The sequence below is a fragment of the Strix aluco genome, chromosome 3 (assembly GCF_031877795.1).
Source record: "Strix aluco isolate bStrAlu1 chromosome 3, bStrAlu1.hap1, whole genome shotgun sequence".
In the NCBI taxonomy this organism is placed as follows: domain Eukaryota; kingdom Metazoa; phylum Chordata; class Aves; order Strigiformes; family Strigidae; genus Strix; species Strix aluco.
The window spans coordinates 87,797,933-87,824,093 of NC_133933.1; the positions used below are offsets into that span (position 1 = coordinate 87,797,933).

Here is a 26,161-nt window from a genome sequence, read left to right on the forward strand (position 1 = left end):
TTTTATGCATTGCATAATGATGTTTTCTATTTTGTTCTTTTCCTTTGCTAATATTTTCTAGTGTTTGATTTTTTATTTTTTTTTTTCTTTCTTGACTGCTGGTTAGAATTGAGCTGATGTTTCTCTGAATTAATATTAAGTGTCAAAATCCTTTGAAAGTTTTCTGAAATAATCTTTATAAATACCAAAGCTGCCATCTGTGCAATGAGTACCATTCACTTAGTATAGAATGAAGTACCTCACAGTAGAGTGTTTGTACTGATAGCTATTTACTTGATAATGACAACAGTTATAAAGGTGGACAACACAAGTGAAACTTCCTTAGTGTTAAGTGTTTGCAGTAGCACTCTGAAGCAGAAGTTGGCATCAGGACCCACCTAAGGTGGATAAAATACAGATGCAAAGAAGTTCCACAGAGTTTCTGTATAACTAGGGAAGAGAAGCACAGACTGTCAGAAGAAGTAATATTGTGGTATAGACGGGTATCTGAGCCAAAAAGAAATAATCAGTTTGCCAGCACTGGAGTGGACTTGGAACAAAACAGGGAATTTGAACCTGTTTGCTGTCTTTCAGACTGATTCTCTACCATCTATTACATTCCTCTTGGTTAGGTTAGTCTAGCACTAAAAGTTTTTCAAAATTCTGTTATAAAAAGCCTTCATTAAAGAACTCTAATCTCTCTCATCTGAGTATTGGTGCACCTTCCCATTTGCATACCGTCATTCCATCAGCTTGTAATTTTGCCTGTGAAGTATCACACCATATTCTTCCTCGTGACCAAAGCTTGTCCCTTCATGTTGCTTCCTACTGGCATTAGACAGAGGACATTCTAAAGTGGCTCCAGGTTTTCTCTGGTAACACTGTACACTGTTTTTTGTTATTTTCTTTAAATGACTGTTATCTTGCTTGTTCTCTGTAAAAGCAAATTAATCAATAGGACAGTATTGTAGAGAGAGTTGTTAACATAGGCTTTGTTATTCAACACAGTTCAATTTTACTTTTGCATTTTCTGCAGTGTTTCTGGAGCTTGGTGAACAAAACTCTAAAGAATATCTTTGAAAGGCCGAGTAGTTCTGAAAGGACATCTGTTTTTGAAACAATTCAGTGTAAAGACCCATTGAGTTTTAGCTGGTGGATTATTACTCATCTGGCATCACTCTACCAGTTTGACCGTAATGGAAATCTAGATGAAAAGGTGGGTATGCTTTTTTCTAAATACCTGTAAGTTATAATAATTTATTTATGTGTCTAACTTTGCCTGGTTATGTTTTTGTTGACAGAAAACAATTCATGTTGTAATACAGGAATTTTCACACTGCTTTAAAAAAGAGGTCCTTTAAGGTTGGTGGTGTTAAGGTGTGCTTTGTACAAGTCAGTAAACGTTCCGGGAGCCCCTGACAGGTTCATGTTATACACCAGATATTGAGAAGATTACTGTATTAAGGAAACTTGAAATATCCCAACCAGTTAGTAGCACATATACTTAATGATGTAGCATATGTTTTAAGACTGTCTGCCCGTAGCATAAACGGTTCACTGGGTTTGTTGTTTTAGGAGCTGAACACAATAGATTGTACCTCAAACACTGTATTTTTTAAAAAGTGGTAGCTCTTCTCTGGATAAATTCCAATCTGTCTAATTACATTCCCTTTGCATCACAGCAATGGCATGATGAGGTGCATATATATATTTGTGTACACAGCTTAATTTTCTGTGTTGGTGTGGTACCAATAGACACTGTCTAATAACTGTTGAATTCAAGCTTCAGTTTAGGAAGTTCTGGCAGTAAGTTGCAAGACATTAGCTTTTGGGAAATGGCCTTAAATTTTCGAGCTGGCTAGCCCCAGATTAATCAGGTTCTTGTCTGTGAATCTCATTGTGAGGGACCTGACATTGCTGTGCATTCTGTAAGGGACCTAGATGAGTCCTGTACATGCTGTTCCTGTAAGACCTGTGTAGGGCTATACTTGGTACTGATGCATCAGATTCCTTCATGGACTTCACAGCAGTTTTCTGCAGTTCTGGGGTCATGTAAACCCTGAACCTTCTTTCAGTCTCTTACTCTGAGATTCATCCTACTTAGTTTTAAGTTTCGAATCATTATTTGGGAAGGAAATATTCACTTGCAGAGGCAATTAATCCATTTTGAGAGGTATGAAAGCTGCCAGTTTTTCTTAATTGACTGTAGAGGGAGCTGACTAGAAGCCAAAGAGATAGCTGAAGACCCAGAAATCTAGATTTTTGTGGGGTTTGGTGGTGGTTTTTTTTTTTTGTATAATAGTGGTTTTGACACTAAGCAGAATCAGGTCATGCCATCTTCTGTCATCTGTCCTGTTCTTTCATCTTTTGCCTCATTGTAATTTTGTTTGGTGTTTTGGTTTTTTTTTTAACATTTCAGCTGAATTTCTTATATTCCTTAGTTTGCCAAACATCAAATATATATGGCTTCTTCCACAAATTGGGCTTAATTGGCCTTTCTTGTGAAGTGTCTTTTACTATTTGTAATTTAATAGTGTGTATTAAAACTGGCAAGGTCATACCCTTTTTCTATTAAAATCTTAACCATGATTTCCTGTCCTGACTTAAGACAAAAGGTTAAAACCTTGAAAGATGTTTGTGAACTGCAGATCTGTAAAGAGGGAAGAGTCTGATCACATCAGGTGATCAGTTTGCTTTGATAACTTAAAATCCGCCCCCTCATCTTTAGATCTTTAAAAGCATTAGTATATAAACAGAGAAGGAATGAAAAATGTTGAACTTCTGTGAATGTTTTTAATCCTAAGTAAAATTAGACTTTCTAATAAAAATTAGTTTCATTAATTTGTCTTGCAAATTCCTTGGGGAAGAAAGGTAGGGGAAGTGTGGTAACTCAGTGCTTGAATACTTAGTTGAAAATCTCATGACCATTTGTGGTGACTAGAGGGCTTGATGAATGTGGGATGCTTATGCTTCTGCTGCTTGCGGGTTGATGGATACTTTAGGATCCCGTGGCAGGCTGCTCATTATCCTGTGGTTCAGTCTTTTCTAATAATACCATGACAAAATGAAGCAACTTCTTACACATTCATACAGTGTAAAATTGCAGACCACATGTGACTTTTACACTGAAGGTTGTCTCAAGCTCCTCTTGCTTTTGTCCTGTTACTACAGTAGTGGGGGAGGACCACAGTCCATAGTGTATTTCAGAGGGACATTGGGAAGATAGAATTACTATATTCCCTGCTTATTAGAGGAACTTAGATGGAGAGAAAAGGTTATTCCCAGGTTGAATACAGAAACCAGTGTGAAGCAGACATTTATCCTGGGTTTCTTATATTTTATGCCCTAATCAAAATGCAGTGATACTGTTTACTTTGATCATTGGATTTTTTTTCCCTGTTCCTTATACTGATACATACTATGTATTTAGCCTCGTGAGAGATTATTTTTTGCCCCAGGCACTATATTATTTAAATAAGCCAAACAGATGTAGAATGGAAAAAAGGACTCTTGTTGTTCTTATTTTAAACTAGGAATCTGAGACACAGTGACAGGAAGTGACTTGCCCAAGATTAAATAATACTTTTTCCTTAGAGCCCACCTGGGAGAAGAGAATTTCCAAGTCTTATTTGTAAATCATGAGACCATCCAGTGCACACTCCGCTTGATGTGTCCAGTAGTCTTTATGTTCAAACTGTTAGCTGTGCTTTGCATTTCTGAGTGCAGCTCTGAGTTTGTCCAGGGATCCCTGTTCTCTTAAGTGCCATGGGTGCTTACAAAAAAACCTATCAGTAACAAGAGTGCCTTTTCACACACCACAAGAGTATAATCTGTCATAGATAGTTGATGGTAACCATTTCTCTAAGTTCTGTCCCCCACCCCAGAATTACAGCTGAAAACATTCTTTGAACATTATAAGATAAAATAGTCCATGGTATAAATTTGTGAAGTCAGTGGAATTACATCAGGGCTCAATGTAGTCCTGTTTTGTTGGTTAAACATCTGATGAGATAGCTTCATGACACATGCTTTCTTTTAATTAACTGTGATCAGAGGTGGGAGGGTGATGTGTCATAATGATGGTTATTCATGTGCTCTGTAGCAAAAATTGCCTCTAAGCCTATGTTATCTGTGGAAGATTTTCAATTTTTTAATGTGGTCTGCATGGCCTTGAGGTTATTATGAAAGCTTTTAAAATTCTAAATAGGTTTCAGACTTGCTTCTTTTTATTTTTTCCCCCTTTAGCTCATATAACGTAATTTCAAATATGCAATGATTCATATATATCGAATGTATATTTCATACACATGAAACAATTTTTCTTAAACTAGAAAATTTTGGCCAGGTTTCTTAGAGACTGTGTTCTGAGGGATGTACAATACGTGTCTCTTTCCATAACGCCCCCATTGATGTCCCACTTCACCTTTCTGAAAAGCAGGATTTGTACGTTTAAAAACCAAATGGGACCTGATGAGAAAATTTTGCTACTTCTGAACATTGCAGGGGTCAATTTCAATATGCTGTGGGCTAGGGAAATATAGGCAGAATTTCTTGGGGCTAAGAATTCTTGCCTTTTAATAGAATAATCTGAAATGAGTACGTAGCAAGATATGCAAACTTGGACTTCCAGCTAAGCCTAGTATGGGTCTTCCAGGTAGTCAGCGTTAGTCCTTGTAGAAGTTTTTTCCTGCAAACCCAGAGGGTCTCAGCTCAAATTTTTGATTTTAGCAGTACTTTTATGCACTGTAAGGTCTCCAGATTTTGTTGGTTTCAGGACTCTTTGGGGGTGAAGGAAGGATGTTATAAGCCAGTAGTTTTGGAGTAAGAGATGTAGATTCTACGTATACTCTGACAAGGATGGATTATAAATGGTTGCCATGCTGTATTGCCAGTGTAGCGGGGAATACTGTTAGGATATCAATTTAGTGGGATTTGAATGAAACAAGTCTGTTAAAAAATATAGTCAATTGAGGCTAAAAAACAAGAGTGCAGCAGGTGGTTGGTGTCATTCTTTCCTGGGTTTGGGCTGAACCTGGGTGCACTCTTGTAATCAATTCCACTTGGTGTCAGGAGTTTGCCCTAGATTAGTCCAGTATCTTGTTGGGTGATCTGCATACTGCAGATGAGCTGGAACTTTGGCAATAAACACCTTTTGTATAAATCGTGTGTCCTTGGACTACAGGAGTGCTAAAGCATGTTCTGAGCAGGCTAATCCAGACATTCAGAGGTCTCGTAGCATTTAGCATGATGCTGTAATATCTACTCATCTCAGATAAATCTGGCTTTTGAGCAGTGATTAACTTTACTTGGAGTCTGCAGTAAGACCATGCCAGTGTCTAAATATTCGCATAACATCAGGCTCTAAAATATAGCAGTCAGAATAAAAATCTGATGTAAATACTAGGCAGAACTGTCTGGGAATGCTGATTTTGCACTTCCTAGGTTTTACTTGTTATTGAAGTGCTGCCTTTACTCCTTGGCTACTTGTTTATGCAGTGGCCTCTCCTAACAGAATGCTAGTTCTGGTTCTGGTTTCATGATACAAAGGCTTTTGGTTTAAGAAGGCCTGTTTACCACCCTAGGCATGATGAACTCTCTGCTGTTCTGGCACAATTATTTATGTCCCTATTCTATGACCGAGGTCAGGCCTTCCTCCCTTTTTCGTTCTTTTTCTCTCCTAAAGCTCTGGGTTGGTTCACTGCTCTGGTTCACACTGTGTCCAACAAGCAGAAGTACCAGAACAACTGAGCAGCGGCATGCTACAGCTGTGAGGGCAGGAACAGCAGCTGGCAGGATGAGAAGGAAGCAGTGGGGACTCCTTAGTTGATACTGCTCAAGTTCCTGGATCATGAAATTGCAGCTTTAGTGTAACTTTCTGCAGATCTGTCCTCTTGTTCATATTTCTTCCATAAACAGTCTACTGACTGCATCTTGCTACCATCAGCAATCTTTCAGAACTCTCTTTTTCTTGTTGTGAAAAAATGTAAAGCCACCAAGTAGCCAACTTTAGTATTCAAAATTACATAAGTCTTAGTGCATCTTTTTAAAGAGGTCATCTTTAAAATTCTCTTGGTACTCTCTGAGTTCTGTGTGGAATTGTCACCAAGTCACAGCATGAAGTAGTGTGGTCCATAGTAGAGGAGGGTGGGGCGCGATGGTGTTGCTGCTGGAAAGTAGTTATATTTCAATTACCAGAGCATAAGATGGTCTTTATTGTAAGCCCTATACAGACATTTAAAGGACAGTTATCTGCAGAATGATTTTTATAAGGCTTAACAGTTGTGATAGTGGAAAGAATGAGTGAGGCAGGACAATGATGAAAATACTACGTTCACACATCCAGTTATATACACAACTATATACACAGCTGAGTGTAAGAGATGATTTTTGGACCTCCTAAATTGTAAGTATGTTGGCTTTGTTGCCTCTTATTTTTTCCCTGGGAAATAGCTTTAGTTGTGAAACCTTCTACCCTTTTCTTTCCCACTGCCTAAATATATTTTTCCCTCTTCCTTTTTAATATACTTTGCCATGCAACTCCTTTACTTTACTAGCATGGTCTAGTTGATTCAAGTGGATAGCCATCTGTCTTCCCAAGCTGAAGAATACGGATTATGGGCCATTTTTGACCTATCCTGTATTTTTTTTCTATCTATATAGGCCATTACTATCTGGCCAACTCCTTAGTGAATTGGTCAAAACAATCCTTAATGTTTGGGCTGGGAAAAATAGTTAGCTTTTTTTCATTGACAAGGAAAAATCAAGAAAAGGTGAGGTTTTACCTTTTCTTCCTTCTTATCCCTTATATTTTCCTTTGTACAGAATGTTAAAGAAAGAAATTGTAAGATGTACTTAGTGCTCATACTAATCAAAAATGCCTGAATGTTTTGCGTCTTTACTAAAAGTGAAGGCTGGGATTGTACATGAGTCACTTAAACCAGTTTTATTTGCGTACTTTTTATTTTCAGTCATCTATTTCGTTTTGAGACCATAATTTTTAAGACGGATATCAATTATATTCATAAAACAAAAAAGCTGTTTTCAGTGATCAGTACAATATGCTATCATGAAATGAAATATTTCTGGAAATTTCTTGCCTGCTTATTTTCATGTTATTACATAATGATTCCTGTGAGGAATACAAATGCTATTTCATGCTGATAATCATTGTTTTTCAGAAACAGAAGGAATCCAATTGGAAATTTGTCGAAGAACTCCTTAAAAAATCCACTGATGCTCAAGTAAGTGTGTAAAGGAAGAAATAATGAACAAGGACCGTGTCAGGGATGCTTTCAGGAAAAGACAGTGCATGAAACAAAATCCAGCTAACAAGTATATTTTTGGAATTCTAGTGTTTTTATCAGTGGTAAATGAACATCCTTGACATAGCTGAACTATGGCAGTATACAGTTCCCTCCTTGTTAGCAGTTGCACTTGCTTGAAAGTAGTTGTGCTTGATGCTAAATTGTCAGATAAAGGAAAAAGATAATTATCCTGGAAGGGTAGGTATATGGCTACTCAGACAAGATGTATTCAGAATAAGAACTGGATGCTTAGAAAATGTAAACCAGATACTGAATGTAAGGATATCAAGTTGAGGAGACATGATGAAGGAGATAGTCAGTTGCATTGAAAATTCAGCTATATCCTCATCACAGCGGGAAGGTGACTTGCCTTGCTGAGCAATTTGTCTTACAGGCTTGAATCAAACTCTTACTGATAAGGTTCTAGTTTCTGAGTACTCATTTCATACCTTATCATTTTTCTTTCTGCAGAACTGTTAATGCAATGCTTCATGGCCCAGAGGTCAGAACTGACCTCCTTTTAAAATGCTTTTAAATATGCTGTTCATCACATTTTTAAATATGTTACGTTGCAGCTATGTACATTTGTTCTGAAGTTGCATGGTAAAAATTGCAAATGCTGTATCAGCAACACCTATAAAAATAATTTCTTTAATTTGTGTATGCTTAAGATGAGAGTAAACATGTTTGGTTTTTTATTTGCTCTCAGGTGAAATAAAGTCTTGCAAAGCTCTGTTGTTGGAAGCAGAAGAGCAATCAGTTGGGGTTTTTCATTATTGCTGCCTTGCTCATGTAGTAGCAACAGCTGTGGTTGAAGCTAGAGTATGGAACAATACTTGTTACAACTACAGTTTTTACAAAAAGATATTTTGTAGTTAGTATAGTTGAAACAATAGATAATTAAAAAGTTGAAAAATCAAGGTACAGAAGGTCTAACACTTGTTTATGTAGTCTTTCATATTAAAAGGTTAACTTTTTGAATTATTTCACTGTGTATAAATGAATACACACACTGCATATACATTAAAACTACACTGATGACATCACTTATGGGATACTTGCCATTCTGTGAGAGGAACTGGAGAGATAAGAGGCATAAGAGCAGAGTAGCTTATTAGCCACCTTCCTGTGCTGCATCTTCGGTATGTCAGCAACCTGTGAAGGAGTAAGAAGAGCTTGTAGTTACATTTTTCTTCAAAGTATTCCTTTTTTCTTTTGAATGTTTATTATTTTGAATAAAGATTACTCTGATGTTGAACGTACATAAAATATACAGCTTTTTGATGCTTCTGTTAAGCAAGCATTGAATTGTAGACGGTTTAGAAAGGCAGCTAGGTGACCAAGTTCAGAAGGTTTGAATAATGAGTCAATCATGATGCAGTAATATAAGGCAAATAATCTGTTTTAATTTCCAAAGGCAAACACTATTGGTATTAAACCCACATTTTGCCAAGGATAGATTTGCAGCTATTGTCAACCAGCTAAGGAGCCATCTAGTTTATTTCCCTTTTTTTTGTTCATTATTTTTTCTTGCATTATGGGGTTAGCTGCCTGTAGGAAATACTCCTTGAAGAGCATTAGTCCCTATATGTGCCTGCACAAGTACATGCATATGCTTTTATTAAAAGATGCATCTTGCTTCCTATCCCTGCACACCAGCCTTCTTGACAGTGTCTAGGAAGGAGATTTTCTTTTACCAGTAGACATGTCCATTTCCTCTGTTGATCTGTCACCTTCCTGTGGCCACTCTTACCTTTTATTTTATCCTTTTGAATCTCCAAGTGAGTATTTTTGGGACCAGAAAATGCGGGAATGAGAAGCACAATGAGATATCAAGAAGTCCATAATGAAATGGAACATGGGGAAGCAGGAAAAAGGAAAAGGGAGAATAGTGCTCTTTGAATGAACAACAGGACAGAGTTGATGATACTGCCCACTAACACTTGGCCTGAGTTTGTTAGTAAATCCTACCTGAGCCATCTTTTTCAGCATATACCCTCTGTTATCTATACTAGAGATGCACAGTAATAGCTGTGCAAAATAAGTTAGAAAAAATGATAGTACTAAATCACTCATTTGGAAGAGAGGGCAAGAACTGGTGGTTAGAAACTTCATTTTTAAGTATATGAGAGCTTAAAAACTGATCATGCTTAGTACATAGTCTGCCCATCAGCCTCATGATCCACTTGTGCTTGTTCCCTAACTTCAAAAGCTTGTAGACTATACAAGTTCAGAAGGAGAATGTGAATATACAAAGGAGGGGGATGGGGTGGGGGTGGGGGGGAAATGGAGATGAAATCAAGTATGCATAAGTTTGCATGTTCAAAAGTATCTGAAAAAGGTACAGATCATACATTTCTAATGTAAATCATACATCTGTAACGTAAATTGATAATTTCTCTCCTACCAGTAACTGTTAATTTCTCTTCATGTAATCTTCAATTTCTAGGTAGTGAAAAGATGATTTTAGGCACTGTTGCAGACATGGATTTTGAGGGCAAGGGAGCATCATGAAAGTAGAGAAAAGAATGTTCATCTCTGATGAATCAGCAGAAGTTGGAGTTAGCTTTAACATTGTTAGGACAGCTAAGTACCGGGATGCAAAAATGACATAAAAAGCATAACACAATGCTGCAGTTCTTTGTAGTTTCAGTAGAACTGGTGAGTTTAATGATCCCCAGCAGAGAGGGCAACCCTCATGCAGGCAGCAGAGAGCCTGAGCCACCTTTATCCAGCATACGCCTGATTTTTTTGGGGGATAAAAACTTCCTGAGAAAGGTGTCCCATCTCCAGGTGAAGGTGGCAGAGGGGTGTTGCAATGCCCTGTCTCCAGGTAGGAACTCCTTCTTTATGAGGTTATACTCGGCCTGCTTCTGAGCAAGGAGATGATGTAAGGTGCTCTTCAGGTTAGGGGACAAATGGAGATGGGAAGCAAAAATACTGTATTTGTGAGCTGTAAATAAAAGTGGGAGCAGTAATGGCTGGGCAAGTGTAGAGTGCTGCTTCCTTGGATATATCCTTTCACCTTCAATCAGTTGACAGACTGGTGAATTTCTCAGCCAGAAACTGCTCTCTTTTTTTTTTTTTAATATATAGTTCTTGATGGGTAGAGTTGAAGACAATTGCTTGTGTGAAAGATCTCCCATTTGTATCACAAAAAAGGACATTTATGGGGAAACTACTTACATGGGGTATTCCCTACTTCTGTTGTAATTTGGATTTCTGTTACTGGGCTAATGACAAAAGTAGAGCTGGCTTACAATTCTATTTCTACTACAAAATGAAAATTGTTGTACTAGGAATATTAACATAGCTGTATTTGTATACTAGGCAACATCAAACTGACTAAATTTATGGATTGTCGCTATAAGATGAATTTGTGTGTACAAAGTTTTATTGTAAGTGAGAATCAAAAGCTTTTTTGTTCATGAGAGCTAATAGCAATCTGTCTTATTAGTGTTCTCTTATTTCAGAAAATAAATGCTTCATGTTGTTTCATTTCTGCTTCAATTTTGTTATACCTTCACTATATTTTTTTGTTTAATTCTACTATAAAAGAGATACAGAAGTATTTGTTGGAGTTCTAGGAAACCAATTTTGTTACTGCAGTAGGAGGTCATAAGAGAAAAATGTTGTGTTTAGATAGTACTATCATTTTGATAGTATCTGGTGTTCCTCCCTTCTGCGATAAATTAAAAGCTGACTACCTCAAGAGTTCTGATAGTATTTCCAGCAGTGCAAGAGACCATTTTAAGCAAAAGAGCAATGAGAAAATCCATTAATCCCAGGGATATTTGAAGTCTGGAGAACTCTTCATATTAAATTTGAGATAAAGCTTTCAGTACTATCTTGGTTTTGGAAACTGTTCTAAAACTATTGTTGGATAGATAAATAATGTTTGAAATTGAAGCTACTTACAATACCATGTATATTGTTGAATTAATTTAACTAATGCGGTCATTGTTTTTTGAATTAGATGCTAAATATAATCCTATGCACAAATTACAGTTTTAAGATTAAGCATTCCCTTTGTAAAGGGTGTGTGTTTTGGGTTACGTTTTTTTACATCTTTCATAACTGAGTAGATATCTCTAGAGAAACAGATATGCTCAGCTGCAGTTTCTTGTTTTATATCAAGCCTCTTGCTTTTATTCATTAAAAAAATAGCAGCTGTTGAAAATGGCTGTGGTTCTGTCCTTTGGTTATTTGTATAAGATTGTTAATTTGGGAAGACTACTGATTTAATAGCCACAGTTATGTTGTATATAAAAACAATACTTGAGGATCACCTTTCATTTGTGGGCATTGTTGTTATATTTGAACTATTTTGTACATCTTTTAATGAGCCTTTCTTGAGTTTCCTTTCTATTTCAGTGTTTTTCATATATTGTTGTACATAATGTCTTGAATATATAATTTTCTATGACAACTGGAAATGCCTTTTCAATTTTCAAGTCGTTTTAGAAATATACCACTTCAGAAGCCATATGCCCTGCATTAATTGTTCACGAGAAGGCAGACATGATTAGAATTTATTGTAGATGATTGGTGTAATTGTTTACAGTGTTCTGGTAAAGTTTAGCAAATAATGTTTTCCATGTGAATGTATAGCCAGGTAGAGATAAGTTCATGAGTTATAACTCCTTCGTGTAATGTTTAAAACACGAAAAAAAAGCAGCTCTAAGACATAGTAAGCCACAAGAAGTAGCATTGTGGGTAAGAGCAGAAGTCCTGCTCTTCCAGTAACAGGTACTTAATGAAAGACTATTTTAAAACAACAAGCAAGCCAGCCCCCAACAAACCCCAGTGCTATCCTTTTCTGTCACCTGGCATCAGTGATTTTTTTTTTTTTTTAGTTTATTTGTGTTCAGAGCTGGATGAGCTTGGGACACCTGAATTCAGGACCTAGCACTGTAATTGGAACTGAATGGGATAACTTCCCAATATTTGAGGCATGACTTCCTTCATTCCCCTCCCTGGGTCTATGATTTTGGGTCATAGAACATCCTGTATGTTTTATTATTTTTCTTACCCATTTTATTCCTCTTTAGCTTACTTTATGCTGTTAGAAATTCCAGGCCTGTATAGTGTTTAGATGTATTTTGAAAGCTAAGAGTAGGTCAGGGGTTTCTCTTGTCGCAGAACAAGTTCACTACTATCCCAGACATGGGTTAGACTTACATGTGTAAAAGTCTTCCCTTAAGACAACTACACACAAGCTGGTCCGCCAAACTACTTTTATAGTCAGTGGAGACAATAAAGCCTTTCCAGGGCTTATCATCCTGTACTTTACCATCCTAAAGTAGATATCTACAATAGGCTGGGTTAGAACATGATTTCAGTCTGATCATAGAGCTGATATCCGAGCATCAATGCCAGTCTGGTTTTGCTGACATCAAAAGCTGGATGCGGGAAATCTCACTCTTGGTATCCCACAATTACAATCTGAATGCTTCACTGTGTTCAAATTGTTTGGAATTTCCTATTTTCTTTCCTATGACGCTTCTTCCTTTTGTGTGCAAAATTTGGAACTGATGAATAAAAAAAATGTGGTATGGGAAGGTTTTTTTTTTTTGTGTTGTCCCCCATCCCCCCCCACCCCCCCCCAGTGTTCAGAGACTTATTTACCCTTGATTTAGAGTTGTCTGGGATGTTAGCAGTATAGCCAGGTTGCAGAGGTTGAGAAGGAACATGACTCAAAAAGACAAGACCCTTCTGTTTGGAATATTATAAAGAGAAGCATGAGCTCTCAGATAGTTGCACCTTCTATCTGTATCAGTGGTGAATGAGTCAGCATTCAGCTGACTCATGCGTTCATCCCAGCTAATGTCCCATTTACTGGTTTGTGAGGTTCTGTACCATGCAGTCATGTTTCAAGTTAGGCTCAATATTGGGTTGGCTGTTATCTTAATGTATCTACAACTCTGAACACCTGAAGTGGTGCATGGTATTGGGTGGATTGCAGGATGCAGTTGTCAGCTTTTATCTTACAGTTCATTGCTCACATTAGCAGAAGCATTTGCTCAACTTTATATAATTAAAAATAATGTTTATATTAGGAAATTATTCTTAATAGTCTGGTAGTATTGGGTTTATGGGTAGACAAGGTGATGCTCCCCTCCTACAATAAACTTCTTATTCCCTTTTCAAGACTGGTGTGTTAGAGGAACACTTACGAATGCATCTTCAGTGCTGTTTGACTTTGTGTAGTTTCTGGGACTTGAACCTATCTATTGTCACCATACTCTGGGATTATTACAGCAAGAACCTGGTAAGTAGATGAATATATAAAACTGTAGAATTACGTGTGGACAGTCCTCGATTTTTAGCAATTAGTTCTGATTGTTCTTTAGCCAAGCTTGGTTGGTATACTTTTGCAAAACTGACTAGTCAATGGCAGTATCTCTAAACTTGCTATATTTATTTAAGAAATCATGTTTAAATATATGTTATGGTCCATTATATTATGTCACAATAGAATGAATTATAATATATTTTACTTGTATTTTTCATCAGGGCTACTGATGTTAAGATCTTGTAAAAATGTTTTGCACATAGTTACAATGCATTTTTTTGAGTTGTGGTAGGAATGTATCCTTTTGTTTGTGTGAAGGATTGCATCTTATTGCCTTTGGAATATTAGCATTTGTTGTTACTTATAATGTTTTCTGTTTGCATTTATTCTTTTAGAACAGTTGCTTTACTGTTCCTTGGCTTGGTCTGAAGGGTCTGGCAAATGTTAGTAAAACTTCCTTGTCAATGCTTGAGCTGGTGAAAAGTTGCTGTTGTGAACAGCAGATCCCCACCCTGTACAAGTCCAGCAACAGTTACTTCATTTTTCTCAGCATTTTGGCACGGATGATGAAAGAAGCAGAGAACAGTGGTGTGCATCCTTGGAAACAAATTAAAGGACGGTATGGCTGCTACTTAGTTTGTCTCATGTTGCGAGAGGTCTAGTCAGTCAGACTGCGTGGCCCTTCCAGCCACATACCAAAGCAAGGCGGGGGTACTGTGCTCATGAGGATGAAAGATCCAGGGGGATTCATAATTTGAAGAAAGCAGTTGTTCCCTGAAGTTTCTGTTGCCAGCTGAGGCTGTGACAGGGTCCAAGAGCTGGGTCCAAGAATCACCTTGGCATCCATAGCCTGTGATGATTTACTTTGTCCCACAGGCCAGGAATTTGGTAGACTGGCAACCTATGCAGAGGTACAGCCCTATTGCCAGACAGCTAATGTAATTAAAGCACAGAAATTCTGTTTGAGCTGCATGTAAGCCATGTGTTGTCCAAGAACATGCAGACTGCCTCTTGCTAGGCCTGCAATTTCATTTATATTTCCATTTTCTTTTTCATGGTTTCCAAAATTTTTCACAGTATTTTTTTTGTGAGGGTTTTAATTTTTCATTTAACTTTGAAACATACTAATTTAAGTATATGATCAGTCATAATATATTTTAAGGGCTTTTTATATATCCTGTAAATCAGAATCCTGATGTTTTATATACTTACTGAATCCTTAAAAGTTTTATTATAGTAATGAGATTGTACTGATTATTAAAAGTGTTAACTTTTTAGTTTGTCTCCGTTGGATATAGAAGACTTAGAATTAGTTTTGTTTTGAGTTTTTGCTTTGAGTTTTTAAAGATTTTAAGTATTATAAAATACTTTTGTATGCAAGTAATAAATATATAAAAATGCACATGTATGCACACCTTACAAAGTTATGTGGTATGTTTCTTCCAAGAAAGAAGGGTTATCTTGGCTATCAGAAAGGGAAAATATACCTAGTGTCTATGTACACTTCACAAGTAGTTACAGTCAGTAAAGTTGGGTTTAAGAGTTACTACAACTACATAGAAACAAATATATTGTTGGATGCTGAATCAGTGTCTTGCTTTAGTTAGTAATTTTAATTAGCCTGCTCCATTTTTACTGAAAACAAATTATACTTACATTTTTGTGCTCTTATAGCTTGTTACTTTCCCTAATTTAAGAGGGGGAATAATGATACACAACACACACTGTGTCAGTCTGCTCAACCAGTATTCATCTTTTCTACCTTGAATAAATCAATTACACAAGTAGCAAAATTTAACAGCCTACAGCTATGATTTTGGGATGAACTCTGTTTTCAGCAGCTAACCAAGCATTAATTGATGCATGAAGAACGTAAATGCCTGTCAGTAGTAATTTACTACTAAACAACATTAATTGGATTTGCTGTAATTTTTGGTGGCTAGATTTGATAACCTCAGCACCATTTCCAACTATTTTTCCAGGTGACAGAATAGGAAAACAGCATTTATGAATGTTTAGCTACTGTATGTGGAACTTACTTTAATTTAAAGGTGAAGGATATACCCAAGGTTTTAAACACACAAATCAAAAAGTTAAGCAAGCCATTTTCATCTTATTCTTCTGTCATGGGAATGGTGACATTTATTTAAAAGTCATGATCTGAGCAAAGGTCACAGAAAAGACACCTATGCAAAAGCCTTCCGCTTTTTGTCAACCACTTTAAAGTTGCAGAATAGCAGTGCTTCTCACCATCAGCTACGTATGACTTGAGCACTATATAAGCAATACAGCTTAAAGTTTCTTAACATCTTCCTGCTAGAGAGAGGTTTCTCTCCCAAACGCCTGTTTTCCTGTTTTCTCTCAAACTTGTAGTCTGCAGTCCATACAGTAGATGTGCAATACAGGTCAGTACAGACTTTGACAAAGCATTGTGGAGAAAAGGAGCTTTCCACCAGAAATCTCTCTCCCTTTTACTGCAGTGATGATTAGGGAGGTGAGCCTTTGATCACAGCAGCTGTGGTAGTATAACATAAGAACACAAATCAGTAGCTAAAGGAAGGTGTCCCTGGTCTTTTTTTTTTTTGTTGGTCCTGATGGTGAAGGTCCTGATGAGTCCTTCAAGACAGTGATGAAACTGTCTAGCATTGCTCCTAGTTTCTTTGCAACATGTGCTCTGAACTCTGGTGTTGTCTGTAGCTCATTTCCATCCTCATCATGACTGTTCACCTCACGCCTTAGGCTAGGCTGAGTGAGCTGTAACCGTTCCTTGGTTGTCCCTGGTTGTCCCTGGTCTTTTTTTTTTTTTTTTTTTATCTTTGTGCCACAAGGAAATAATGGAGTTTCTAGGGAAGAAGTTGGGGTACAGGAATTGTTTGCTGTGGTGAAGAGATGCCACTTGGCAGCGTCCTTTCCTAGCAGCCCTCATGGGTTAAATTTGATTGATGTGAAGGCATGGTATGGAGAACACCCATCACAGACAAAGCAGAGACAGTCTGCTCATAAAGTTGTGCTCAACTTTGTACTAGAGGATAAGGACGAAGGGCTAGGCTGTGCCTGGGGTTGAAAGCTCTTAACATGTACTTTGTATTACGAGCAGAAAATGAAATGGCATGTTTGTTCCAGTAGCCAAAAGAGTAGAAGAGTGGAGGGAAAAGAGGATAATTAAAATTTAAGGGTTATTGGAAGAGGATTATTATAAACTAAAAGCATGAAAATACCATTTCATTCTATCAAGCAGATAGAAAATTGCATACTTTAAGAAACTTTCCTGGTTTTTTTGGTTTGTTTTATTAATGTAGAATTTATTCCAAGTTCCATCGGAGAAGAATGCAGGAGCTGACAGAAGTGGGAGTGCAGAACTTTTTTAACCTGTTCCTCATGCTGGCAATTGTTGCAGAGACAGAAGATATAGTGAGTCGAGTGTTGGATCTTTTGGATTTTCGGACTCCATCCTCCGTCAGTGTGTCTCAGAGAGCTCTCATCTGGAGAGGTCATTTTGCTTTCCTTTTGATTTATGTTGAGAAGAACATGGACATTAGCGTCCTAGCTGAGAAACTCTCAAATGCTTTCCGTGAGAAGGCAAAGGAGTTTCTAGTAACCAAAAATGACTACACACAGAAACAAAATCTCTGGACTCTACTTTCAACCTACGTTGATGGTGTCCAAGAAGTATTTGAGACCAGCTGCTACTTGAGCCTTTCTGAGGAAAAGTTGCTGAACGATGGGTTTACTATGCTGCTGCCTGCTTGTCGAGGAGCTGAACTGAGTGTGGTCCTAAATTTTCTTCAGGTTGTTCTAGCCAGACTTCGGTAAGTTATTTTGTTACATTATAGATAATAGACTGGTACCTTGGTTTTGCGTTTAAGGTTAAACTGTAGCTCATATTAATTTCTTACTGGAAGAGTAAAAGGAAAGAGAAATCTCTGGAGGAATTACTTAAGTTGGGGGTTTGGGTGTTTGGTGGGTTTTTTTCTTCAGTGAATCTGAAAAAATACAATTATTTTTTAGATTCGTCATTCTATTTTTTTCTCTTTCACCAAGGTTGCAATCAAATACAACAGTTACGGAGATTTAAATACTTGTCTGGGGTTCGATAAGAAAGAAGGAAAGCATATTTTACCACTTTCAAACAGTTTTGCTTTGATGTGTTAGTTCAGTTTTCAACATCCACAGTGCCCTTCAATAAGCATATTTTTGTCTACTGATGCCTTTGAGAAGTAGTCCTCCAGTTTGAAGCCCAAACTGCTTTTTTTTTTATAAGATATTAAGAGACAGCTATTGATCTGCCATTACTTCAAATGTGCAAGACTGAAATATGTGGAAAGAGCTGTGGAAGAGTGCATAATAGGAACAGTGAGGCCCATATGCAAGATCTCTCTTTAACTAGGTTCTTTGTTATTGTCTAGTAGTTTGACTGCAGCTGTCAATAGCTTATACATCCAAAGACAACTGTTTTTCAGGCAGTCTTTTGAAAAAAGATGAAGCACAAAACTAAGTTAGTTGATTTATTATTTATTATTTCAGTTCAACTGAATGTATTTACTGGAATAAATTGGAGACTTCAAAAATACTTTGACATTTTCTCCATTAGCTAATACACAGCATTTGTTGTGTTGTTTTTAAAGATGAAATAGGGAGAAATTTAGGGTGAAAAAGTTGCCTATTTCGTAACTTGGTATTATTTTAAAGCCTTTGAGATTGGGGGTTATGTGGGCCTCTTGTAACACAGAGAGGAGGGCGTAGAAGTTCATTACAGACTTCTCGGGTCATCACAGACAAACGTATAGGACAGTATTCCTACCTTTTCTTACAAAAAGCAGGTCTGCTGAAATATTTGAATCACCAACACACTCAAATATTAATTAGTATGAGGGAGCCTTGTTTTTAACAGCTCCTTATTTCAGCTTCTGTATTTATACATTTGATTACTTGATTACCTGCCTACTTATCCCATCTACGGAGAAGTTTAATTCCTCAACATTCACAAAATGCTTTGATCTTCAGATTGTATGGAACAGGAAAATGTTACTGGTTCTCTCTCTGGCTTTAACAGACTCACTGAAAACAGTCCTCTGTTACCATACAAGTAAAACAACATTAAAACCACTTTCTTGGTTCAGAAGATTTGGATGGCTTTGTGCCAACTAAATGTTAAACTGTTATTGGCTTAACCAGACTGATTAGGACTAGTCTGTCCACAAACTCACAAAAGGATGAAATGATTCCATGCCTTTCTCTCTCCTGTTTTTAAAATCCGGGCAGATGTAAGCTAGTAGGCCTTTCATAAATGTAATTTTTCTGTAGACTGCACTCTAATAATTTTATAACTGTATGACAGGGAATTTACAGGTAGGAAGGAAGTGAGATCACTGATTAAAGAGAGAAGCGGGTCCCTCTAGGCTGTTAGGAAATAATAACTTCATGTGCCACTTTCTGCTAACCCCAGATGATGGCTCACAGGAGCATTCTTTATTGCCGATTAAGTAGCATTATGAAAATACTGACTTGGTTACGTTAACTAAACACCTCAGTATTTAAAGCTTAAAATGTCAAATAGTTTTAGCACTCCCCTTTAACATATCTTGTTGGATTTCTAGAATCTCATTCCAGGTTTCCCAGTTGCTTTTATTTGAGGATACTGTAAAAATGGCAATCTTTCATTTGCAGAGTGAGGTGTAGCCAAAAGCTGCTCTTTAATTATAGCTATTCATGCTGCTATGGTTAAGGGTCTGTCAGCATTTCCATTATAAACCTTTATTTTCAAGGGTTTGTAACACAGCAGTGAAAACTTGCTCTGGGCTAAAACTTGGCATACAAAGTTTTGAAAGTGCGCTTGTTTTCTTCCTTTCTTTTTTCTTAAAAGGCATGTGAAAAGAGATCCCCACCTTCACCATTTTTACACTGCTCTGTTTTAAAATAACCCTTTCCAGGTTTTTCTTGTATTTTTCTTGTCTGCTAGAAAAGTACTGGCAGCTTTTGATTGTTGTATTTACCTATGTTTAGACTATGTTTTAAACAACCTTTTTTAAGCCACTTTTTTGTTATTATGATTATTTTGGTGTTCATATATTAAAATACAACTATGACTTGGCAGGAGAACTCATTTTTATTAGTTTTTGATATGTGGTGAGTGGATAATTGGAAACAAGATGCTACTTGCTGGCACTTCCAGCTATTTGATCTTCATAGTGAGATTCAGTGTGAAGTGTAAGATTGTATTTTAGTGCAATCTCCTTTTTAAAACATGTAAAATAAACAGTAAACAATCAAGAAACTCCCCAAAATGTAGAGTGCTTCCTAACCATGTTTACATTCAGCTTCTAGCTCAGACATAAGTTTTTCCTTTATTTCTTGTTTCTAAGCAGTGTTTTAGAATCCTGATTTTTTTTTTTTCTTCTTTAGTGAAAGGTAAATGCAGGATCGTTGCTCATGTGTGCTTTCATTTGTTCCAAATCTCTAACACTATGTGTCATCTGAGTGCCTCATGACACAAAAAGAAACCCTAGGTTAATAAAAATACAGGCATTTAATGGATTTGACAGAACTCCCTGTAAAAATGGACATAGACTCAGAGAAATCTGCTGAGTGCCTGGAAACAGTAGGTTCCAGCATTGCAATATGTTATTCTTAAAAGAATTGCTTGAAACATGTTAAAATATCTTTTATCATAATCAGGTATTGCTCTGACATGAGCTTTCTCTTATTAGCATCATCCTGGCATTTGAGTTTTGTAGTGTATTAGCACTGAGTTACAGGATTATAAAATGCAAATACATGCCCAGGTGTAAAATCACTGCTGTACTCCAAACATCTTTGCCTAGTTTCAGGGAGACTTGCTACTGATTCCCATAGGAGAAATGACAAACCTAATAACATAATAAATGTTAATTTTATTTTGAAAACAATTTTTGAGTATTTGTGACTGTTTGTACTGTTCTACCAGTGTTGAAGGACATGAAAAGCTATTGAAAATTTCAGTGTGTAAATTCCATAAGCTATACAGGAGTACTAATCAGGTAAACCTGTCTCTAATTAAAAGTTACATTAATAATTGGGCCATGGATAACAGCAGAACTGGATGTTTCTATCTGTTAGAGTGTGTCTAGCCTTGAGGTTGTGAGAGAAATCACGATAAGAATGGATTATCCAGTATATCTTTGCTATGGAAATGTATAGTCATTTGTAATTTTTTTTTGTGCTATGCTTGCCATCAAAACAGCCTGTGGGAAGCTTTCCGAGACCAACAGAAGCCTCTCTCCCCTTCTCTGTTAGCATGTAAGTCAGCAGATAAGCTCAGGAGGAGAATAGAAAGGTCCTCCCTCCTTCTTTTCTTCCCCCTCAGGGGTTTTAGTGTTAGTCTTTGTAAAATGTATTTTCTGATGTTGAACTTCTGAAAACTGTATCCAAAAGAGTTTGGAAGAGCATGAGTCTTCCCTTACCCATTCCATCCCATCCCATGAGTATATTTAGAGCTGCCAGTTGTGATGAGGGCAACTCTTGACAAAACCACTGAACTGAGAATCAGAAGATCATAGCTTGGCTCTAAGATCTCCCACACTTAATGAATGACCATTAGAAAGTCATTAAAAGTTGCTATGAACTTTGTTACCTGTGTGGAAAAAGGAAGTCAGTCCTTCCTTTTTGACTTCACAACATAAATCTTACACAAGGGGAGCAAGTGTGCCTTCTTGTCCTAACTTGACCTTTAGTTTAAAGTATTTTTAGGGGCTTTTTGAAGTTCAGTTATTCCATTAACAGAACTGAGGTTTGAATGAGTGTAAAAAAAAATCTAGTCTCTAAATCCTTTAGAGCATCGGAAGCAAGCACTGCTTTAGAGTATAGCAGCATTTTGAGAGGTTTGCTGTGCCTAAATCCTTAAAAGTAATGTTACCATCTTCTGTGGGAATACTGGATGTGTTCTTAGCTACAGTTGTTTGCCTTAAGGTGTGGCTCTGGTAATTAAAACTGAATTTCTTTCTTCTTCCTCCTCCTTTAAGTGGACTTTGAGATTAATTTTTTTTCAGGATTTTTTTTTGGTCTAAATAATGTTTTATACCTTTAGCCCTTGTATTCTGATCTTCAAAGATAACTAGTGAAAACCAACACGTTTTCATTGTGTGTCCTCTGCTCTGAGAGTATTACTATAAAAAGGAATGAAATAAGATACAGTGTGCACTGGAGCTGTGTACCTAATACTTTGCTTGTAGAAAGTTCCAGGGTGTGTCTAGTATTAGTTCAGGTTTGCAAGAATCTTCACGTATACTTCTCACTGTCCATTTTCTTGAATCAGTAGGTGGCCACGTGAAAGCTGAGTAATTGATTAAAATCAATGTCACATTGGTGTTTAAGACGTAACAGAGAGCATCTGCCTTAGAAGGAGGACAACAAAGCTGGTGACGGGGCTGGAAGGAATGTTCTGTGAGAAGTGGCTGAGGACTTTAGGCTTGTCTAGTTTGGAGAACAGGAGGCTGAGGGGCAACCTTATTGCTCTCTACAGCTTCCTGAGGAGGGGAAGTGGAGAGGGAGGTGCTGAGCTCTTCTCCTCCCTGGTATCCAGTGCCAGAACACCTAGGAATGGTTCAAAGCTGCACCAAGAGAGGTTTAGACTGGACATTAGGAAGCATTTCATTAGAGAGGGTGGTCAAGCACTGGAACAGGCTTACTAGAGAGATGGTCAATGCCCTAAGTCTGTCAGTGTTTGAGGCATTTGGACAGTGAACTTAATAATTTGCTTTAGCTTTTGGTCAGCCCTGAATTGGTCAGAAAGTTGAACTAGATGATCACTGTAGGTCCCTTCCAACTGAAATAGTCTATTCTATTCTAGAATTGCTTTAAGAACAAACGGGAACAACAAAACTGCCAAAGGACCTTCTGATTGTTGATGCCCAAAGCCAGTCTTGGTGTACACCTAAAGCTAAAGAAACTGAAGTCTAGTTCTCAGACATTAATCAAGAAGATATGCAGTTCTGTTCCCTGTGCTACAGATTGAAACACTTTTCTGTGTTTCATCGATTGTATCCACTTTATCATAAATTAATCCACATAAGCTTTCTGTGGCCTACCTGACAGCAGTACAAGACTTACTATTGTGAAACAATAAATCCACCAAAAAAAGAGTAAAATCATATCCAGGTGTACCGAGAACCTGCTGCTTGGGTCCCTGCAGTTGTTTAGAGAAATATGTGCTTCCTGAAGGACATAAAGTGCAGATCTGTTCTCTGATGGAAGTGTCTCACTTTTGAAACTATTTTCTCCAAATTAACTTTCCTCTCAGTTTTTCTTCTTTTATTCTTCACATGAGGTGTGAGAATGGCTTTTCATATGTAATATTTTTTTGCTGTGGATGTTAAACAAAGAAATAGTTTTGCCAATAAAACCATTATATGCAAGTAGCCTTCTAATCTCTTAATTTTGATTGTTTCTTCGTTACCTTACAAGATATATACTTCTTCTCTCTTTAGGATATCTCTTGTCAGATTTAAGGCTTATTTAAAATGAACAGAAAGCTGAAGCAATTTTCTTTATTCCATTTCAGTCTCCTAAGGCCTATTTCCCCCTGGTGAGCTCATAGCAACAGGGGGGTTTAAGGGAATTCAGCTTTCTGCAAATTAATGTCTCACATCATGAAAATTCAGGACTTTTTTTTTCTATATCTTGAAAAAGTAATACAGTGAGTGCGAGTATTATTTCTTGCCAGCGGGTGGAAGATGAATGATTTTGTCACAGTTTTACTGCTTGATGAGCAGTGTCCTGAGGGTCAGGCTTAAGTCTGTGTCACTATGCTGCTCATTACTCTTGAGCTAAATAAGGGCTGATTGGATCTAAATTGCCTAGCACATGGGCCGCAGATGAGCTCAGTGAGTAGGGGATGACCTGCTATTCAGGCTGGGAGTAACCCCGGTGTGCAAATGCTGCATTAGAACACCGTGGGAGAATGAGAGGCTACCGACCGCTGCCAGCAAAAGAAATCGAAATGTAAAAACTCTTTGATGCTGCAATGTTAGAATTTGAAATGTAGGAAGTGACAGGTTGATGGTACTTATCAGCTTTGGCTGGATTAGAGAACAGTGTCATCTTGCTTATATAATGACAGAAGAATGAAGCTCCCAACTACTTTGCGGTGCAGAGCTGCTGCTGTCAGAGTCAATGCTGCCTCCTACTGACAGCCTGTGCAGAAGGATGGACAAAGTGGGTGGATGGCCGGCTCGGGACGACGTTGTCAGGCTCTCTAGCCTACCAAAGTGCACTCTGTGCCTCTGCCCATCTATGCCTGTATGTTTCTGGTCTCTTCTCTTAGCAGGGAATCACAAACCTCATTGATAAAATAGCGAGTGTTCGTTTTGGGACAAGAACAAACCACTGCTGTCTTCAGGAATGGTTAGATGAGTCGTCTGCATGCCCTGAACTATACATGTGTGTCTCTGTTTCACACAAAGTATTTCCCTTTGTACTCTTTTCTTCATTGCTAGCCCCTGTGAAAGGAGGTGATCTCTGGAGAGGAGAATTAATTTGTGCCTGCGTGTTTTAAAGAAAGTTGACCTTTAAAGAGGAGAAAAAAATCTGAACTAACTCAAAGGAGAATCCTTATGCTAACTGAACACATGAATATACTTGTCTTAATGAAGGAAAATCAAAAGCAAGCAAAGCACCTGCCAGGTGCTGAACACAACACAGATTATAGTAGTTTGTGCAGTTCTGAAAGATTCAGTTCGGTGGTTCAGTAGAATAAGCTTTTGGGTTTTCTTCTCCCTACTTCCGTCACTGGTGCTTTGGAAACCGAGTAATAGCTTCAATGATGATAAATAGTCACTTGCTTCATTTTTTCCAAATTTGTTTCAGATTCTGTTACTGACAGCTGTAACCTACCAGCATTGGCTTCTCCTACTACTAACTTATGGGACTACCTTGTCAGCAAAAGCAATTTGGTGCTCTCATGAAACCAGTGACTATATGAAGAGAAGGGATGAATCTAAATACATTTTGTGTTTTCTCTTTACTGATTTCTATTTTCCTGTTTTCTGGATATATACGGTTTGATCCTTCTTCCCCTGGGATGCTTTTGCTCATGATGAAATTTCTTCTGGGACATAAAACAACTTCCAATTTACTTGTTTCTGTGTATCGTACAAAAGAGTAAGAGAAAAGCAAGCAGCAGCCTTACAAGTACAAACAGTTTTTCTGGAAAATGGTGTGAGTCTATGGGAATCAGAGAGAAAATTTTCATAATTAATGTGAGGCTTCAGTGTTACTTGTATTATCTTATTATCAATGTTTAATGGTATCACTTCGGATCACTGAAAATAAGGAACTGTTTAGCACAACTTGCTGTAGTAGATGAAAATGAGTTAGAGTTTGAATTTGTATGTGGACAAAAATTATAGGGTATCTCTTTATGTTCAAAGGGAAAGCAGAACCAGAATTTAAAATTAATTTGATATTTTGAAGGAAAAGACCATCAGCAAGAGGAAATAGTGAAGGCCAAGTAGTGAAATTAGGAAGGAGAAATGCTAATACAACACATGGAATGCTTGGCGTGGCAACCGTACTGTCAAAGTATGGGGAGGTAGTATGCACCACGAGGTGAGAGAAACAAAGGAGATCTCTGCATCTGGGGCTAGTTAAAGTGAGGTAGCTACATCGCATTACTCCATCTATCTGTCCTGCCCTTGCTTGTAGACTTTGCTGCCTGCTCAGCACAGATGGCTGCAAGGTCCAGTATTTTGTCCCTGCACTAGCACAGTTTCTGCCTGGTGCTGAGAGGAGAACCAAAATTGTTTATGAATGGTAGTTCAGATGGATTCCCCTATATCTTAAAAAGGGAGTGGCAGGTGGGCATTGTCCTTATGTTTTTACCTCTATTTACATGAATATTTACATGAATTTGTAAGACTATATGAGCTGTAAGAAAAATTGATATTTGATTGAAATCTGTCTGTTTGCTATCTTTTAACAGTGACTTTCTTTCATGCAGACTGCCTGCATTGATATTAGGAAGCAGGACTTAATATGACTGTTTAAGAAAAAATAAGTAAATTTAAATATCGTTGTGGGGTGTGTTAACTTCTCCAGGACACAGGAGCTGCCTATTCTGTCTTTAGCTGTAGTTTTTTATGCAGTTCTGGACATGTCAGTGTACTAAATATTTATGAATAAATTGAAAATTGGAGAGAGTCACAGAAGTGAACAATGAGAGTAGGAAGTTTGTAGAAGTTTGATGGAACTGATTTTAGCTAGGAAAGGTTGAGGGGAGACATACTAGAAGTTATCCAGTATGGAGAAGGACATTGCAAAGACAACAAGTTGTTGTTCCCCGTGCCAGTGAAGAAGGAATTGGCTTAATTTGGGACAGAAGTTTAGTGTTTTTATTTAGAATAGGCTGCAAATGTCAATACTCTGGCAGGCTGCAAGAGAGTTGTGGAATCGAATTTTATTTTTTTACTTTTTAGACAATGCATTAGACAAACATTTGCCAGAGGGTAGTCTTTGTAAGCTTACCAGACTGCTGACATGAACTCCCTAAATGACTCTTGATATGCTACCCAGCCCTTCACTTATGTTTCTGTGATTTGATATTAAGGAGCAT

The 26,161-nt window shown here is 37.5% G+C and overlaps 1 protein-coding gene across 1 annotated transcript in view; it reads left to right on the forward strand.

Annotated features, from left to right (window-relative positions):
* The window catches only part of MMS22L (MMS22 like, DNA repair protein), a 94,626-nt gene that overhangs the window by 17,882 nt on the left and 50,583 nt on the right, over positions 1-26,161 (forward strand). Inside the window, exons 9-13 of the mRNA XM_074819507.1 lie at positions 1,016-1,195; positions 7,158-7,220; positions 13,435-13,554; positions 13,974-14,197; positions 16,878-17,387. Coding sequence (XP_074675608.1) covers positions 1,016-1,195; positions 7,158-7,220; positions 13,435-13,554; positions 13,974-14,197; positions 16,878-17,387 — 1,097 coding nt within the window. The remainder of the gene's footprint in view (positions 1-1,015; positions 1,196-7,157; positions 7,221-13,434; positions 13,555-13,973; positions 14,198-16,877; positions 17,388-26,161) is intronic.